The 20100-nt window shown below is 43.8% G+C and overlaps 1 protein-coding gene across 2 annotated transcripts in view; it reads left to right on the forward strand.

The window, feature by feature from the left end:
* akap6 (A kinase (PRKA) anchor protein 6) overlaps positions 1–20100 on the forward strand; it is a 385504-nt gene that overhangs the window by 51894 nt on the left and 313510 nt on the right. For both annotated transcript variants that reach the window (XM_039741461.1, XM_039741462.1), the window contains exon 2: positions 1721–2054. In XM_039741461.1, the coding sequence (XP_039597395.1) occupies positions 1764–2054 (291 nt within the window). In that variant the 5' untranslated portion in view covers positions 1721–1763. The remainder of the gene's footprint in view (positions 1–1720; positions 2055–20100) is intronic.

Consider the following 20100-nt stretch of genomic DNA (forward strand, 5'->3'; position numbering starts at 1 on the left):
TTTCGAGGCAACTCAGGCCCCTTCTTCATGTGAGATGTAATACAGAAACTGGAGTTTATATCCACACACTAGGACAAGAAACAACACTGGTAAATCTTTAAATGAAAAATCTTAAATGTAAAAAATGAATAGATTAATTCAGGCTAAGATTAATTTAACAAGAGAGAGAAGAACAATGTCTGGTCAAGATCTTTGTATAAGATAAATGTCCAGCAAAGTCTTTTGAAGTTTCTGATGAGTTTTTCCATACAATGTGTGTCTGTAGTCAGGTTGTCCGTGTCAGTCTGTCCTCATACCTGGCCATAAGACCCATTTCTCTATTCAAGCCATGTTGTAATGTATTCAATTTTAACATGAGTTTAACTTCCCATTCTTTTCTCTCTTGCTGTGTTTTGAAGTTGCCCATAAGCCCGGTGACTTTAAAGTTCCTCTCACAGTGCCCCCGGCTGTTGAAGTGGGCCGCTACAGGAACATCTGTGTTGCCATGTTTAATGTGGAACCTGTGTAAATTAATTCTCTGGCTGAGTGTTTGTCCAGTTTCTCCCACATAGAGTGCAGTGTCAGGACATTTCATGCAGAGAATTAGGTAGATCACATTAGATGATCTGCAGGAAAATGATCCCTTTATGCGATGTTCAAGTCAGCAGTGTGGTATAACTATACGGTCTGTATTGTAGATGTGGGCACACGTTTTACATTGTTTCTGTAGGCAGGGAGTTGTGCCATTTTCTGTTGGTTCATTTAGGGAGCGTCAGACAATTAGTTGCTGCAGGTTTGGTGGTTGTCTGTATGCCAGGAGGGGAGGTTCAGGAAATACACTTTTCAGTGTTTGTTCGTTGTTTAGCATTGGCTGAAGATCTTTTATAATTTTTCGAAGTGCTTCAAGATGTGGGTTGAAGGTGACAACAAGGGGGATGCAGTTCTGGTTGTCTTTGGTTTTTATATTCCAGAAGGTGGTCTCTGGGTATGGCAGTAGCTCTTCTTATTTGAGGGTCTGTTGTTTTGGGGGTATGATGAAATCTTGTCTGAGCTCCTGCAGTTGTTTATCCCATTCTGTCGGGTCTGAGCAAATACAGTTGTATCTTATTGCTTGGCTGAAAATAATGGAGCGCCGGGGTGGAAGCTATCACTTCTCAGGTAGATCCGTCTGTCCGTCGGTTTGTGAAAAACAGAAGTCACAAGGGTGCTGTCTTTCAGTTGAACGGTGGTGTCAAGGAAGCTGACTTCTGTTTTTGAGTAATTCAGTTTCAGCTTTATGTTGGGGTGAAAAGAATTCTATTTATTATGAAAATGGAGGAGGTCCTCCTCACTGGCAGTTCAGATTATGAAGATGTCATCTATGTAACGGAGATACAACATTGGTTTTAGGACGCACATTGACATAAAGTCTTCCTCCAATTTTGCCATAAATAGGTTTGCATAGTTAGGTGCAAACCGACAGCCCATTTCAGTCCCCATTTGTTGCAAGTGGAAATCTTGTCCAAAAGAGAATAAATTATGTGTCCGAGTGAATTTTATCATTTCTATTACTGACTTTGTCTGAGGTACATTTCACATGCCAATATGCCATCATCATGGGGGATGTTTGTGTAAAGTGCCTCAACATCCAATTCAAATCTAACATTTTTTATAATCATTTTAGTGCTGGGGGTTTCAAGGAAGTGGGTAGAAATCCAAATTCCTCGGGCTAAGTTTGCCGTCTTTCTACTTCTATTTTCAGCTAATATTGAAGGTCCTGTCCCCAGGAGATTCTCCCTCTTGCCATGAGTATTGCTGTGTCACCAATGGCCACCGACGCCACATCTCCGATGATCACATCTGTCACACCCACCGTGGAGCCCCGGGGAGAGGAGACAGAGAAAAAATGCGACCCGGGCCAGCGCTACGAGAAGCTTCCACCCCTGCATACTGTGGCGGACTGGAAGGTGGTCCTTCACCTGCCCGAAATCGAGACGTGGCTGCGCCTCACCACAGAAAGGGTCCGGGACCTGACGTACTCCGTCCAGCAGGACGCCGAGCACAAGCACGTCGATGTGCACCTGGTGCAGCTCAAGGTAAGGATGCCTTTTGGGACATTCCAGTAGGAGCATTGAATGTTTTAATAATAAACTCATTTTTGAAAATTATGAGGCACCCATTTCAGTCATTGACGTTAATGGAAGCAGAGTCTTGACTGATGCCCTCATATCTTAGGCCACGGGTGTCGCAGTGGCTGCAGGTTTTCATTCTAACCATCTTTTTCATCAGTGTTCAGTTTTTGCTGCTAATTAACTTCTTTTGCCTTAATTTTAATTAACCCACATTAGTCTCTTTTTCCTTAATGAGCAGCCAAACAATAATGAGGCACAAAACAAGCCGCCACACGACCAGCTCACATGTGCCCATCACACAATATGTGGAAACAAAGAAAGGTGAAGGTCTCAGTAAGGTCACCCAAACATTCTGACGGTGTTCTTAGAAAAAACAGAAACTCAACAGTTTTGGAAATGACTGCTGTGTCAGAATGAGATCAGCAATAAGCCATGAAATTAAAGAACAGGTTTAATTAACAGCAAGAATCGGCGTCTCATTAAGAGATTGGTTGGAGTTGGAAATCCCAGTTTTAGATAGATAGATACTTTATTAATCCCAAGGGGAAATTCACATATTCCAGCAGCAGCATACAGTTTGTCCAGGCATGAGGTGTTGCTCTTCTTTATGCTGCCTCCCCAGCACACCACCGCATAGAAGAATCATCTGATAGAACATCTGCAGCATCTTATTGCAGATGTTGAAGGACGCCAGCCTTCTAATGAAGTATAGTCGGCTCTGACCTCTCTTACACAGATCATCAGTATTTGTAGTCCAGTCCAGTTTATCATCCAGCTGCACCCTCAGGTATTTATAGGTCTGTACCCTCTGCACAGTCACCTCTGATGATCACGGGGTCCATGAGGGGTCTGGTCCTCCTAAAATCCACCACCAGCTCCTTGATTTTGCTGGTGTTCAGGTGTAGGTGGTTTGAGTCGCACCATTTAACAAAGTCCTTGATTAGGTTCCTATACTCCTCCTCCTGCCCACTCCTGATGCAGCTGGCCATCTGTCGCCTCGTTTCACATCTCATTTCTGTTTGGCTGCCATTTAATGAAGAAACAAATCAACTCGGAGGACAGAATCCTTAAAATCAGGGCTCTTAACTTCTCTTCCCTTCAGTTTAATTAGCAGTAAGAACTGGTCACTGATTAAGAAAAGGGTTAGAATGAAAACCTGCAGCCACTGAGGCCCTCCAGGCCTGGAGTGTGACACCCCTGTCTTAGGCCGATAGATTTTCAAGTTTTCTGTGTGACTCAAGGGTGCTCTGTCAAATTAATTAATTCAAATAGAGGTTACTCACTTAAAGGACAATGGTGACAATTCCCAATGTTATGGAGGATGTGAATTTCTGTACTCCACAGTCTGAAGAATGATGGCCTCCTAGTGATACTTCTTTTGTACACTGGTTTGAATCACCTGGCTGTCCGTGGCATTCTTAGTCAGTAAGCCCATTGACCTTACTTGGCAGCTTCTCAGGGTGGATGTGGGTCTGTGTGCGAGACGGATACTCTGGGAACCTGTTGAGGACATGTTAGGTAAAAACCTGTGCCCTCACTGAAATGGAATCACAAAGTATTCCGACCCCATAACTTTCTGCACACCTTATGATGTTGTCATTTTTAATTTTAAAAGGATGAACTTTCCATTTTTGCCCAACAATCCACAGCACTCTCAGTGAAAACGTTTTCAGAAAATCAAATCACGGGGAAGAAAAAAATCAAAACCTGAAGTCTCTCATTCCTGGAAGTATTCAGACCCCTTTAGTACTTTGTAAAAGCTTATTTGGCTCTAATTGCAGGTTTGAGTCTTCTTAGGTAAATCTCTACAAGCTTGGAACACCTGGATTTGGGCAGTTTATGCCGTTCTTCCTGGCAAATGTCTTTTTAAGCTTCATTAGATTAGATGGTGTGGCCACCGGGGCCTCAAACCACAGACTCGGTAACAAAACACAGGATGTGTGAATAAAATAGACTATTTATTCACACAAGCACCTCTAAACACAATACTCCACATTTATAAGCCACCAATACTATTCTTCCTCCTTCTCTCCTCCACTGACTGTCGTCTTCTGCCTCCTGACTTTGACTTGTCCATATGTGGCAGTGAGCTTCCTTTTATGCCGGACCCAGGAATGCTTCCGGTGTCTTCCAGGAAGCACTTTCGGGCCAATAATGACAGCACCCTCAACTGGAATGTAGAGACCCCGACGGGGCTGCTCTTCCGGACTCCAAATCCCCATGTGAGGTCCGCTGCCACCTTCCATATGAGGGATGGAACCTTTCCCGAATCTCAGCCTACACTGGTCCGTCCATTATATCCTGCCATCTGGACATAAAGCTATTTTTCCGTTCTGTTGGCCAATTCATCATCGCTCCAGCCTTCCGTCCAGGTCGTGTTTTTTCCTCCGTCTCATCCGGGATGCCCGTTCTTCTCCTACAATGGGAAGCGTCTGAGAAACTGCCATCTTCAGGTCTCTCCACACATGTCCTGTATGGTTTAAGTCTGGGCTACTTAAGGACGTTCAGAAACTTGTCCCGTAGCCACTCCAGCTTTGGGTCATTGTCGTGCTAAAAGGTGAACCATCACTCCAGTCTGAGGTGGCGTACACTCTCCAGCAGGATTTCTTCAAGGACCTCTCTGTGTTTGGCTGCCTTTATCCTTCCCTCAGTTCTGAACCGTCTCCCATTCCCACTGCTGAGAAGCACACACATAGCAAGATGCTGCCACCATCATACTTCACCATACAGATGGCATTAGACAGATAGAACTTTATTTGTCCCCAGGGATAGATTTGGCTTTTCACAGAAGCTATTTAACAGTGAGAAATACTGAGGCTGCTTGCTTAGGCAGCTGATGAGCAACGCTTGGTCTTCGCCAGTCATAGTGATCAGAGTTTGCCCAAAGAGTTCCAGTTTTCGTCTGATCAAACTAGAGAATTTTTTCCTTCCTGCTCTCTGAGACCTTTAAATGTCATTTGGTAAACGTACTCAGTGTGGCTGGACAGATGCCACTCCCATCATAAATGCCTGATTGACAGAGTGCTACTGAGATGGTTGTCCTTCCTACAGGTTCTCCTGTCTCGGCAGAGGACTTCCGAAGCTCCTGGTGCTTCCAAACTTGGGAACACTCAAAGCTTTTGAAAATGTTTAATCAGTTTGCCTTGATCTGTGCCTCACCACAATTTGGTCATGGGAAAGCCACTGTATAAATGAAATGTAAATGAATTATTATACCAATATCTATGCAAAAGGCCGAAGGTCCAAGTCTTTCGAGTCCTGGTGCTCCCTATTTGTGAGACATGGACGCTATCCAGTGACCTGAGACGAAGACTGGACTCCTTCATGTGTGTCTCTTCGGAGAGTCCTTGGGTACCGCTGGTTTTACTTTGTCCTGAATGAAGCACATTACCTGCTGTGGACACTAGGCGGCACTGTTGCCCCTTTAAACCCAACAGACAGACACGCAGGACACCAAGTAAAAGCACTAAGATGATTTTTAATTCTGTTCTTCTTAATAAGCCGTGTTCCCTAAGCACCTCAGCCACAATAACAGGCAAATAATTCCCTAAATACAACAATAAACGCAATACTCTTTCCTTTGTCCACCTCCAGCTGACTCTGGCATGCCTGCTGGGTTCCCAACAGTCCTTTAAATAGTCTTTGACCCCGAAGTGCTTCTGTCCTTCCAATCATGTGACTCATCCACACTTTCGGGTTAGATGTAAAAGTTCCAGTTTCTTCTTCAGCACAGAAGTACTTCAGGTCTTCCGTCCTCGTGACTTGATTGTACTTCTGGGCTGTACAGAAAATAAAGGTCCTTGTATGTTTCTGAGGTGGGCGATTCCGATCTCCAAAATACATAATGCCCAGTGGGAGTCCGGGTCTCCATTATACTCTAGGGATGCTGCCATCTATTGTCTTGGGGGAAGCAGGGTTTCAAAGTAGTTGTTTCCCCCCTCCTTTCCATCCTTGGGACATTCTGGCCAGTTTGAACTGTCGGCCGTCCCTCACACTGCATAGTTACGGCTCTACTGTCGTGTGGCACAATTACCCGAGGGTGATCCGGCGCACAGGACAATCATTGTTGAGGACTCGATTGGCTGGACCCGGCCAATGGGACGCCCACGTAACACCTGTCTGTGGCAGATAGAGGGTCATTTCTATAGGGGGTACTGGACCGCATGTCTGCATGGTGGTTGCCAACCGGAATCCTGAGCTGTACCAGTGCATGCTCCCCAGCCAAACCTGTCTTATTATCTTGGAGGTCTATAGAGAATTCCTTGGACTTAATGGCTTGGTTTTGGTCCTGAAGTGCAGTGAGAATTCTGGGACCTTCTGTACACAGGTTACACATGTGACTTTCTAAACGATATCCAATCAATGCAGTTTGCCACAGGTGGAGTCGAGACAAGTTCTGGAAATCTCCAAGAGATAATTCAAGCAAACAGGAGGCCTCTGAGTGCAATTTGGAGTGCCAGTGCATAGGGTGTGAATATTTCTAGGAATGAGAGATTTCAGTTTTGAATTAAAAAAAATAATAAAATTTTGCAGACCTGAAAACAGGTTTTGTCATTTGATTGATGAAATAGCAATTTAAAATGAAATCTACAAAGCATGTGCAGAAAGCAGAGGAGTTTGAGTACTTTCTGAATCAAGCTGGTCAATGTCTAAAGCTGTGTTGGATAACAGCCCATTTTTTAAGTCCTCTGCCCCAAACCCTTCAGGGGAAACTGAAGTAGAACAGAAAGTAGGACACGCAGAAGGAGCTGTGACCTGAATAGAGGTAGACGCCACTGACTTACTAATGAGACGTGGTCTTGTTTGCAGACGGCTGCCCAAGATGTCCGCCCTGGTAAGTGACATATGAGAAATGGATTTTGGGTAATCGGCCGCCTCAGAGTCCTAGCAGTCACCCAGGATTGTACTTCACCCTTGACAAGAAAAAGTATCCCACCCACGCCTCAGTTCTGGCTGCTACATAGTGGGTGTCATTAAAACCACAGAATTTAACAGAATAGGCAAGGATAACACAGTCTGAGGGCACCATAGGATCTTCTTTGGTTCAGTTCAATTCATTTTATTTTTCTTGAGCGCTACACAGTAAGTGCGAGCTTGGAGCTCTGAAACAAATTCAAAAGTAAAATGCAATCATCACGTTCCTCAACACACATTACTTGGGAAAGGGTTATAGAGGGAATGCTTAAGAAAGGACTACCATAGAGGAGGCATGCTTTGGTTTTATGCCAGGGAGCAGAACAGTTTGTGATGCAGGTATGACAGGGTGATTGGCAGTGAGAAAGCCATTCCTTAAAGGACAGAATAGGGTCTTGAAATACCAGCTGTGGACCACTGCAGACTGGACAAAGTCTCCTCTTCACAGTACAAACTGACACTTGCTTTTACAACCTGCATGGTTAAGCTGTTGTGCTGTGAGGGGCTGGTGACCCTCAGAAACCTGCCTTCTGATTGGCTTGTGACTCGGGCTCTGACAGGTCTCCCTCCTATCAGAGTTTCTTCCGGTTTCCACCTTTGGATTGTGTGGGAAATCACTGGACACACTGACACTTAGACTGGAAGGAGAGCAGAAAATTCTCAAATCCAGGGGTGTGAAGCTTGTTGCATCCTGTTTCCCCTGATCATCCTTGAGATGTTTCTGCAGCTTCATTGGAGTCCATGTGTGGTCAATTCAGTTGATCATCCTGTGGGGATGTTTTTCAGTGGCTGGAACTGGGAGACTAGTCAGGATAAAGGGAAAGATGACTGCAGCAATGTACAGAGACATCCTGGATGAAAACCTGCTCCAGAGCGCTCTTGACCTCAGATTGGGGCGACAGTTCATCTTTCAGCAGGACAACGACCCTCAGCACACAGCCAACATATCAAAGGAGTGGCTTCAGGACAACTCTGTGAATTTTCTTGAGTGGCACAGACTTGAATCCGATTGAACATCTCTGGAGAGATCTTAAAATGGCTGTGCACTGATGCTTCTCATCCAACCTGATGGAGCTTGAGAGGTGCTGATAAGAGGAATGGGCGAAACTGGCCAAGGATAGGTGTGCCAAGCTTGTGGCATCATCTTCAAAAAGACTTGAGGCTGGAATTGCTGCCAAAGGTGCATCGAGAAAGTATTGAGCAAAGGCTGTGAATACTTATGGACATGGGATTTCTCAGTTTTTTTATTTTTAATAAATTTGCAAAAACCTCAAGTAAACTTTTTTCATGTTGTCATTATGGGGTGTTGTGTGTAGAATTCTGAGGGAAAAAAATGAATTGAATCCATTTTGGAATAAGGCTGTAACATAACAAAATGTGGAAAAAGTGATGAAGCGCTGTGAATACTTTCCAGATGCACTGTATGTGTGTATATATGTATGTATATGTGTGTGTATATATATATATATATATATATATATATATATATATATATATATATATATATATATATATATATATATATATATATATATATATATATATATCCATTCATCCATTATCCAACCCGCTATATCCTAACAACAGGGTCATGGGAGTCTGCCGCAGCCAATCCCAGCAGGAAACAAACCCTGGGCAGGGTGCCAGTCCACCGCAGGGCACACACACACACACACACACAGCACACAATTTAGAACCGGCAATGCAATACCTAACCTGTCTTTGGACTGTGGGAGGAAACTGGAGTACTAACTGGAGGAAATCCACGCAGACACAGGGAGAACATGGAAACTCCACGCAGGGAGGACCCGGGAAGTCAACCCAGGTCTCCTAACTGCGAGGCAGAAGCCCTACCCTCTGCGCCACCGTGCCGCCATACCCAACCTGCTATATCCCAAATACATATATAGTGAAATGCAACCCCTTATATTTGGTTATATGGGTTGCTTAAAAAGCAATAATGGTCAGTCTTTACAGACTTGAGTCCAAACCAGAACTGACTGTAAACACAAAATGGCGTTTTTTAATGCTGGTCAGAGGAAGTAATGTTGGCGGGTCCGGAACCAAAAGTGATATCATCGGGCCCAGGCAGAATTTCCCATATAGAATCTGCAGAAGAAAGAGAGTAAAAGTTAGTGCACTCTGTCATCCCCTGGTCCGGCATGGAATTGCCGTCTTTCGAGCCCTTTAGCTAACTCCCATGTGCATGTGTGTGTGACACTATATGTGTGTGTGCGTACACATACAGTACAGGCCAAGAGTTTGGGCACACCTCCTCATTCAATGTGTTTTCTTTATTTTCATGACCATTCACATTGGTAGATTCTCACTGAAGGCATCAGAACTCTGAATGAACACATGTGGAGTTATGTACTTAACAAAAAAAGGTGAAATAACTGAAAACATGTTTTATATTCTAGTTTCTTCAAAATAGCCACCCTTTGCTCTGATTACTGCTTTGCACACTCTTGGCATTCTCTCGATGAGCTTCAACAGGTAGTCACCTGAAATGGTTTTCACTTCACAGGTGTGCCTTATCAGGGTTATTTAGTGGAATTTCTTGCTTTATCAATGGGGTTGGGACCAGCAGTTGTGTTGTGCAGAAGTCAGGTTAGTTGGGCGACCATTTATTTTTCAACAGGACAATGACCCCAAACACACCTCCAGGCTGTGTAAGGGCTATTTGACCAAGAAGGAGAGTGATGGAGTGCAGTAAATGGTCATGAAAATAAAGAAAACACATTGAATGAGGAGGTGGGTCCAAACTTTTGGCCTGTACTGTATATAGGTACACTCCAACACGTGGCGAGAGAGAGAGCGACTCGAGCAGAGGCTGGCGCGTGAGTGAGGAGTGCCCCTCGCCCAGTTCCCTACTCCTGAGGTCCTGCCTCCCCCTCCCCTCTGCCAGCTGCGTGTCTCTCAGATTCACACAAATAAATTGGTACTGCAAATGAACTATGATACTTGGCAAGATGAGAGAAGTCACAAAATCAACCTTGAATGTTCAAGCAAATTATAGGAAAAAAGCCGATCTAAATCCATTAAGTAGTTCTCTCGTGAAAAGGGAACAGACAGACAGACAGACAGACAAACGTTTGGATTTTATTTGCATACATACATACAGTACATTAAGGTTGGGTGATATTACCGCTACTAGAAGTATGCTCTTAAACCCAAGTTTTAAAACTGTATGGTACCCACATTTTTCAGTACTGAAAGTAAACCTCGTCTGTCCTCTCATTTCTCCTCATCGTCACTCACTATTGCTTTTGTGGAAGAACATCCGTTTTGTGAATTTGAAGCTTTGATGCTTTGATGTGATTGAAACTTCACAGGGGAAGTAAAACCCCCTTATTGATTTGTCACATTTGGGACTTCACAGGACCACCCCCATTGCTTTGACACGTCTGGAACTTGACGGGTTTCAGAAGGGACGCGGTGTGTAGTGCAGCGTGATGGTGCAGCACACCAGTGAGGCTGGAGTAAGATAGGAGGTTATTTGCTTCAGATCTGTTTTAGTACTGGTTTTGAGGTTCAAAAGTTGGTATCGATACCAAAATCAACATTTTGATCCAACGCTAACATAAACCCACACACACCCCTACTGTTTATTATGTCATTTCAGATACTGTTTCTGCGTTTTGCTGTGGGTGTTCATGTGCCCATTGCTACCCTCACACTACTTGCTGTTATTTTATAGTGCCAATTCAAGTTGAGGTGACTCCTGGCCTTTGATGTTGCATACTATTATTTTTCCAAGGTTTCCTCTGAAAAGCTAGGTGGGATAAAAATGATTTATGCCCAAACAATGACCCATAAATACAGAGAAAACAACAAACAAGCCCAATTTTTCCAGCCATTTCAGGTATTCAGGTTAGCAGCATCCTTCAAGTAATCTATTGGAGCACATTTCTCTCGTGGAAACGTTAGGCCACCACCTGATCAATGTCCATTGCAGCTGCCTGTGATGTCTGAAGGAAGCTGGATACCCCAATTTGACCCACTGTGTTGGATCCTCTAAGATGAAGCCTAAAACAATCAATGTATCCTGGGTGGCTCATCCACAACTACTTAAAAGCATTTCTGGAAGGCAGAATGCCCAATGGGAGCTGGGTGGTCTTTTGCCCCACCACTGAACCACTGCAGATTTTGTTTTTTTTTTTTTTTGTTCACCTTGTCATCAGACTGATGTAAAGAAACTTACAAAAACAATCTGTATTTAAGGACTCCACTTCTCTTAATCATACGTCTTTCCTGTGTAAGTGTGCATTATTTATTTATGTATTGTAGACTGTTTATTCATTTTTATTTTGTTTTTGAAAATTGAATTTGCTTCTGGCGGCACGGTGGCGCAGTGGGTAACGCTGCTGCCTCACAGTTAGAGGACCCGGGTTTGCTTCCCGGGTCCACCCTCCGTGGAATTTGCATGTTCTCCCCGTGTCCTCCCACAGTCCAAAGACATGCAGGTTAGGTGCATTGGCGATTCTAAATTGTCCCTAGTGTGTGCTTGGTGTGTGGGTGTGTGTGCCCTGCCCGGGGTTTGTTTCCTGCCTTGCACCCTATGTTGGCTGAGTTTGGCTCCAGCAGACCCCCGTGACCCTGTAGTTAGAATATAGCGGGTTGGATAATGGATGGATGGATTGAATATCCTTCATTAACATGTTGTAAAGCACGTTGAGCACATCCATCCTTTGTACGAAAATGTCCCTTAGAAATAAATGTTGTTGTTGTTGTTGTTTAGTATTTGGGTGGAACTGGGACACAACTTAAGTGTGGACGATGAAAGTTTTTAGAAAGCAGGTAGGAGAGGTCTTAAAAATGCGACACGTCCCCCCAGACCTCCATTAACAGCATGCCATTGAAGTCTCACTCTGTAAATGGACACCTGAATCAACAGCATGATATTGTGGAATTGGGCTACCACCTAGTGGTCAAAGTGGGAACAGCACCTTATAAAAGCTTCAACCAGCTTGGGACAGCAGGGGGATGGAGAGACAAAGACCCTCTGCAGCACACATCCCTCAAACGTTTAACACAAAATGAAAACGATGAACAATACTGCAAATGGAACCCCAGCACATCAGCTTGTTTTAAACCCCCATCACATTCTTCTTCCCCTTCCTCTTCTTTTCTAAAATGTCCAAAAAACAAAAAAACAAAAAACCCTTCACATCCACATTATTTTCTTTCATGTCTACTATGTGGGTAAATACAAATTAGTGTCGCTTACATTAGAGGAGATTAGTGCACAAGTCATACCTCCTGTGGCCACTCTGCCAGACTCCTTATGGTCCGGGGTGCAAGTCGGCATAGCCAACCATTTGCTTTGCTTTCATTTTGTACTCCTTCAGTCTTTGTTTTCTGTAGCGACAAAAAAAAATGACCTCCAGTCTATCTAGTGTAACCAGCAGGGGGCGCCAACAAGCTCCAATCCGCAGACATGATAACAGCCATCATGGGGTGAAGCTCTGTCCCTTTTTATTAATCGCAGTACCTTAATAGACAGGTAAGCACAGTGAAAGCAGCACAAACTCGGATCAGTGTCCTTCCTCCTTCCACTTCTATAAAGAGTTTTGTCCTCTGCCTCCTGACATGGACTTACTGATCAAGATGAGGCGCCTTCTTTTATGCTGGAGCTGGGAATACTTCTGGTGCCATAGCATTACATGGTGGAACCACTAATGGGTCATGTAGAAGCTCCCCAAACCAGGGAGGTCCTCTGCTGGCACTGTATTATTACTATTATTAATAATAATAATATGTTATTTATATCGCACCTTTCCCATACTCAAGGATCCTCTGGCAGTGCCCAGAGACCCCAACAAGGCTATTCTTCAGAACTACAGGTCCCATTTAGCCCTCTGGGTGTCTAACCCAGGGATCATGCCAGAGAAGCACTACCACCTATCGTTCTGGGATTAAATTGTCTTTAGCAGACGAGCTCCTCTAGTCCAGTCATTAGTCTTTGTTCTCAACTGAGATTAGCTTCTTGAACCCGGGACATTGAAAGTCAAAAAGTCAAAAACCGATGATGGACAAGTGCAATGATGACACACAAACAACAAGAGTGGCACCTCCAAGGGTGCTTAGTGCATGTTATTCAAACCAAAAGTGTCCAATAATTAAGTGCAGTGCATAAATACATAGATAAATACCCAGTAAACTCATGGGCTCCTAGTGGGAGTCCCCTAAACCACCGGCTGCAGTATAGAACAGCTGTTTGCTTTTCTGTAAAGGGTCTGCTCTGGCAGGGTAAGTTGACCAAACTCTTTGGAAACAATTCTGAAGGTGGCACAGAATTTGATTGATCTCCTTCACAACACCCCCTGGGCTCAATTCTCAGTTTGGTTGCTGTTGGGATGTCCTCAAAGATCGACATTTCTCCCTATTATAAAATGAAATCCTGAGACAAGACTTTTTTCAAAGAGATAATTTCAAGTCCCGCGAGACAACACTTTTTGCCCATGAGATTTTTTCAAGTCCCGCCCTTCTCTCAACCATATTCAACCACGCGCACGGCTCTCTCGCTTCTCATTGGCGTGAATGCTTTTGACAGACACAGTTCCTGCTCTCACAGCTCATATAAATTTTTACGTTTTCCTCATTTTAAGTTTCCAATTAAAGAAGACGTATTGTGTCCAAATCTTATTGAAGAATTTCATGACGAAGGGTTGTCAACAGAAGAAATGAGTACACAGGCAATCGCAGCACCGAGAAACGATGAAGTCAAATGAATTTACACAAAAATTGTCAATCGGTTACACTGCAGATTGATTAAATGCGTATCGATAGACTCTGCTGAAACAGTTGGTGGTGATGGTGCAGAAGATGAAAACATCAACTTACATTATCACGAAGAATATCTACAACTGTCAACACCGTCTGGTCTATGAGTTACTATAAAAAGAAGGATGCATCAAAGAAAGGTAATGTAGTCCATCTTCAGGGGATAACATTAGACGCCAAAGGAGATCTTGATATGCCATTCATATTAAAATGTTAACAGTTTCCCGTTAGAATAGCTTTTCCTATGACAATGAACAAATCACAGAGACAAACATTCGAAAAAGTCAGTTTATTTATTAGAGAGAAAGAAGCGGAATTCACTCACGGGCAATTATACGTTTCGTTGCTACGATGAAAGTCCAAACACAGAATCAAAATTCAATGTGATATTGACGAAAAGTTAATTCAAAAATGTGTTTTTACTGAGGTTTTACAGTAAAAGGTGTATGTTTAAAAAGTATTTGCGTGTTAATTTCAAAGCCAAACAGAATTAAATCGTATTACTCAACAAGTAACTCTTAACACCAAGTGAAACATAATTTACTTTCAATTTATTATATTTTACTCTTTTTTTACTATGGTTAATTACTCACTATGATGTAAAATAGTTACTTCTATTATGCATATGTAACAATTCCCATGAAAATAACAATCTGTTTAAATTGTACATCTGCTTACTCATACGCCAGAGTCTGAACCATAAAGTGGCTAACACGTAGCGCCCGCCTGCGGGTTGGCGAGTGAAGCGAGCAGGGGGCAGAACCCCCTAGTTATGTTAAAATTAACCAGCCTTGAATTGGCTCAGAGTCTGTGAGCATGTGAGCCCTGCAAGGAGTTGGCATCTTCTCTTAGGTTGCCTGCTGCTTGTTGACAGTCTGTACTGGAAGAAACCACTCCAGGAAGATGAAGGTCTGAACAGGTGATTTGAATGATTAATTGGTTTATTATTTATCCATCCATCCATCTTTAAATTTTATGACCCATTTATTGAATTAGTCACACAGTTCAAGCCCAGAATGCCTGCAATGTTGTGTTTGGATGGCAGAGTATGGAAGCAGATCTTTAGCCCGCTACTGCCCATTGCTGCCTGTGCTTCATGGACCCAAGAATCACATGGAATCTTTCATGCTGAGCACTGTGCACTGAAAGAGAAGGCACTGAACCAGGAGGGCTTCCGCTTCACTCATTCTTTACGTAATATAGCGCCTTTCCTGGTCAACACCCATGCTCCTTGTTCCTGCCACTCTGATCACTTTAAAGTTCCTGGAGTCTGCCACTATGGGCCTCGCCTCAGTGAGGCACGAAGATGTCATTGTAAAGAACAGCTGCATTCAGATGGGAGTGGTGGGCAGCTGCTTCATGGCACATTACTCTGAATGATGTCACAGGGTGCTGAGGAATTCCTGGGATGTTGGAAGGCTGGGTTGCTCCCCCCACAAGATCATAACTCTATCCTCTATGTTGTGATCTTCCTCGACACTGACCAGTGAGGGCCGTGATGAGCATGTCCCTTGATCTGTCATTGGAAGAGCTGAAAGCAGAAATGCATGACGTAATGGAAGGCTTCCGCGTGCCAGCTCATGGCCGTAAGTGTCACCCACAGGGCACATGACTGGAAAGGAGCAGCTGGCCCACATTCATTTCACAATTGTTGCTTGCACTGTAACCAGGAGCTCCAGCCAGACAGCTTTCTATTACTGTCCCACGCCCACAGTGGGCGGGGTAATGTCAAAGGGTGGAGTTAAGTGAAAATCTGCAAAATAAACACAAACTGAAAGTGCAGGCGGCAGGACATGCGGGAGAGGAGGGCTAAAGTTAAAATGACTGGGTGCTTGCAGAGAGCTGAAGGTGTCGATGGTCCACATTAGAGGGCGGTGGATGGGCATTTAGCTGGGGCAGGGTTTCTTCAAGTTTTGTTTTTTTTTTTTTGTTGTGACCCAATCTTGCTCTGCGTTGAATGTCTCGACAATTGTCGATGCATTGCGTTGTTCCACTTGAACAGTTATTTCCAGTTGTCATCCTTGGAGAATCAAGGATGATCGTCAGAGCAATGTCAATACATAGACTGCATGTTTCACTTCTTTCAAGAGATGTTTGATGAGATTCACTTCAGGACAGTCCAGTGTCTTGTTATAAGCCATTCTTGGGTGCTTCTCACTGTGTGTTTTGGCTCATCGTCCTGTTGGAGAATCCGTGACCCACGAATGAGACAGGACTTTTTGACCCTGGGCAATACGTTTCACTTCAGAATGTCTTGATGCTCTTGACATTTCATTGTTCCCTTGCCAGATTGAAGGTCCCCTGTGCCATATACAGCAAAGCAGCCCCAAAACATTAAAAAGCCTCCTTCATGTTTCACAGTAGGGCTGGTGGTGTCTTCTTTGAAAGCTTCGTTCTTCTGTCTGTGGACACAGAGCTGATGTGACTTGACCAAAATCTCCATTTGTGTCCCAGCTGTCCAAATGACATTCTCCTAGAAGCACTGTGACTTGTCAGGATGCATTTCATCAAATTCCAGTCTGGTGCTTTTATGTGAAGTCCTCCTGCGTCTTATTCCATTGAGCCTAATGTATCTCAAAAAACAATGGTTGGTGCGATTAGACACGGACGGACCCTGACCATGGAGTTCAGCTTGTATTTCTTTGGAGGTTGTCCTTGGCTTTTTGTGTGCCATTCCCACTGTCCTTCTGCCCATTCTGTGGTCAATTTTCCTCTCACAGCTGCATCCAAGGAGGCTGGCTACAGTCCCATGGACCCTAAACTTCTTCATAATATTTGACAGTGTTGTCACAGGAACATCACGCTGCTTGAAGATGCTTGTCTACCATTTTCTTTCTGATCCCCTCAGACCACTCTCTCCTCAGCTTTCTCTGGTCCATGTCCAGTATGGGGACACACGATGACACCAAACACCAGGGTGACGACTTTTCTCCATTTAAATCGGTTGAGTGACTGATTGATACGAATTTAAGAAAACAGCGAGTTTGTCAAATCCCTCAACTCCAATTATTTAGCATTTTTTCTAGGTGTCTCAAAAGATGTGTCCAGGCAATTTTAGATAGATAGATACTTTATTAATCCCAAGGGGAAATTCACATAATCCAGCAGCAGTATACTGATACAAAGAAACAATATTAAATTAAATAGTAATGAAAATGAAAAGAATTAAAATAAAATTAATGTTCGCATTTACTCCCCCGGGTGGAATTGAAGAGTCGCATAGTGTGGGGGAGGAACGATCTCTTTAGTCTGTCAGTGGAACAGGACAGTGACAAAAGTCTGTCACTGAAGCTACTCCTCTGCCTGGAGATGACACTGTTAAGTGGATGCAGTGGATTCTTCATGATTGACAGGAGTTTGCTTAGTGCCTGTCGTTTTGCCACAGATGTTAAACTGTCCAACTTTAATCCTACAATGGAGCCTGCCTTCTTAACAAGTTTGACCAGGCGTGAGGCGTCTTTCATCTTTATGCTGCCACCCCAGCACACCACCGTGTAGAAGAGGGCACTCGCCACAACCGTCTGGTAGAACATCTGCAGCATCTTACTGCAGATGTTGAAGGATGCCAACCTTCTCAGAAAATATAGTCTGCTTTGACCTTTCTTACTTAGAGCATCAGTATTGGCAGTCCAGTCCAATTTGTCATCCAGCTGCACTCCCAGATATTTAAAGGTCTGCACCCTCTGCACAGTCACCTCTGATGATTACAGGGTCCATGAGGGGCCTGGGCCTCCTAAAATCCACCACCAGCTCCTTGGTCTTGCTGGTGTTAAGGTGTAAGAAGATCTTTGTAGAATAAGCCACACTTGATCTCTTGTCACACTTGCTTAGCTGTGCTAGTTGACATATGCAGGTACACAGGGGACAACTGCTTTCCCTCTTGTCACTTTTCACGAGGCATACAGCCCTTTTTCAATGACATGGATGGGGACCAACAGATTGGTCCATGTCTGTATCTGGGTGTGCCAATGGAATCCTGCAGCCTGGCATTCTTAGGTCTGTCAGTGGTGGTCACAGCTTGTCAGTGCTTCATAGACATAATTTAGAGACGAACATATTGGTATTCTGGAGCCTTTGGTATATTTAGTGGTGCATGCAATTCAATCCAAGCAGTGTTACTTATAGCGCCTTTGTCATGGGCAGGGATGGCTTACTAAGCCATTTAGTATTCTAATTTTAAAGAGAATGTGATTAGTATATAGTCCTCGGCCCTCTTCTCTTCTGTATTTATATGCTTCCTATTGGCCATGTTATTTGTAGCTATGGACAGGGCTATCATTTTTATGCAGATGATACTCAACTCTACTTCAATGTTAAAAGTGGAACTTCATCAGAGCTTTCTCAGCTCACAACCTGCCTCAGTGAAATTAGAACCTGGATGGAGCAGAACTCATTAAAATTAAATTGCAACAAAACTGAACTCCTGCAAATTGGGACTAAAATGCAACTTAATAAAATGAGCTCCTTCCCAGTCCATCTTGGTGGTGATCTCATCAGACCTGCCTCTACTGTGAAGAGTCTCGTGTCATTTTGGATTCCTCCCTCTCTTATTCCGCCCACATAAACCACATTAAGAAACTTTCTTACTTTCACCTCCATCACATATCCCGTGTTCGCTCCTTCCTCTCCCTTTCTAATGCTGAGAAACTTGTCCATGATTTTATCACATCCCGTATCGATTATTGTAACTCGCTGCTGGCAGGTGCCCCATCTAATCTTATATCACAGCTCCAGTTTATTCAAAACTCAGCTGCAAGAGTCCTCACTCGAACCAGCAGCAGCGAGCACATCACAGCCATCATGCTCCGTCTTCATTGGCTCCGAATATAAAATCCTACTAATAACCTACAAAGCCTTAAATGACCTCGCGCCAAACTACATCAGTGCCCTTCTCCATCACTATGTGCCTGTCTGCCCACTAAGGTCCTCTGATTCTGTGCCCACACTAATCTACACTCCATGGGTGGCAGCAGGGCCTTCAGACTCTGGAATGACCTCCCGAAATGAATCCGGTCAGCTGACTCCATGAATTCTTTTAAAACTCATCTGTTCAGGTAGGCTTTTAGCTCGACTTGACTTTATTCCCCTTCTCTCAGTTTACCTCCATGTCAAGATGCTCACGTCACCTGTGTGTGTGTGCAGATCATCAATGATGTTGTCTGTTAGGCTATTCTCTGAATTCACTGTCGTAATCTTCTTTATTTATTTATCTGGTTTAGTACAATGCTATATACTGTATACCCTGACGATCTTTCTTAAATTCTGTAAGTGTCTTGAGCACAGGAAAGGCGCTATATAAATAAAATGTATTACTGTATTAGTCTTATTATTAGTAAAGATGACCAGAAGGAGCGCTGAACAGATAAAAACACGTTATTTTTGTTCAATTCAACTTTAATATATTGTGATAGACGTAACAGATGGACTAGCATTCTGACCAGGATGGTGAATGGTCTTGGTCATTATGGAAGAACAGCACAGATGGATACTCATCCCAGTCGATGTGGGTCCTATTTGCTTTTGAGATTACGGTGAAGATACGAGGAATGTTTAAAAAGTTTCCGCACTTTTATATTTTCATTGAAAATGGTGAAGGCGAAAACATTTTTTGCTGAGGGCATTAAAAAGTTGGTGAGACGCTGGGACAATTGCATCGCAAAGAAAGGTGACTGTGTAGAAAAGTGATGTCACTTGTTTTTGAAATTCTTAATAAATAGAGTTAAAAAAAAAAAAAGTGTGTAAACTTTTTGAACATCCCTCGTATAATGGGACTAGCTGTCCCCCCGTGGCTCTTCCTGCGTAATAGTGAAACAGGACAAACTTTAAAAATCAATAAACAAACGGGTATCGCTAACTAAGCGCAGGCGAGGTGCGCTCCAACACGCGGAGGTACAGCGACTCGAAGGGTGAGGAGGGTCCTGCCCTGCTCCCCACTCCTGACGTCACGCTTACCTGTCCCCTCGGTCCGCTGTGTCTCTCTCGGAATGTTCAAGCAAATTCTAGAAAAAAATCAGATCTAAATCCGTTAAGTTGTTCTCTCGTGACAGGCGGACAGACAGACAGACGATGGATTTTCTATATATAGAGATGGACTGGAGGGGAGACTGCCTGCCAAGAACATTTGTTCACCTCGAGTACCATAGGTGGCAGTGCTCCTCTGGTCCGTGCCATGCCAGTGTGGACACCGGCAGGGTGGTTTGGGACTTGTAGTCCAGGAAGGCAGCCCTGTTTGCCATAAGGGGTAACCAGAGAGTGCTGTCAGAAGAGGAATCCCCTGTTTTATGGCATGGAGGTGTTTCAAAGGGGTTGT

The sequence above is a fragment of the Polypterus senegalus genome, chromosome 18, assembly GCF_016835505.1.
Source record: "Polypterus senegalus isolate Bchr_013 chromosome 18, ASM1683550v1, whole genome shotgun sequence".
NCBI lineage: Eukaryota > Metazoa > Chordata > Cladistia > Polypteriformes > Polypteridae > Polypterus > Polypterus senegalus.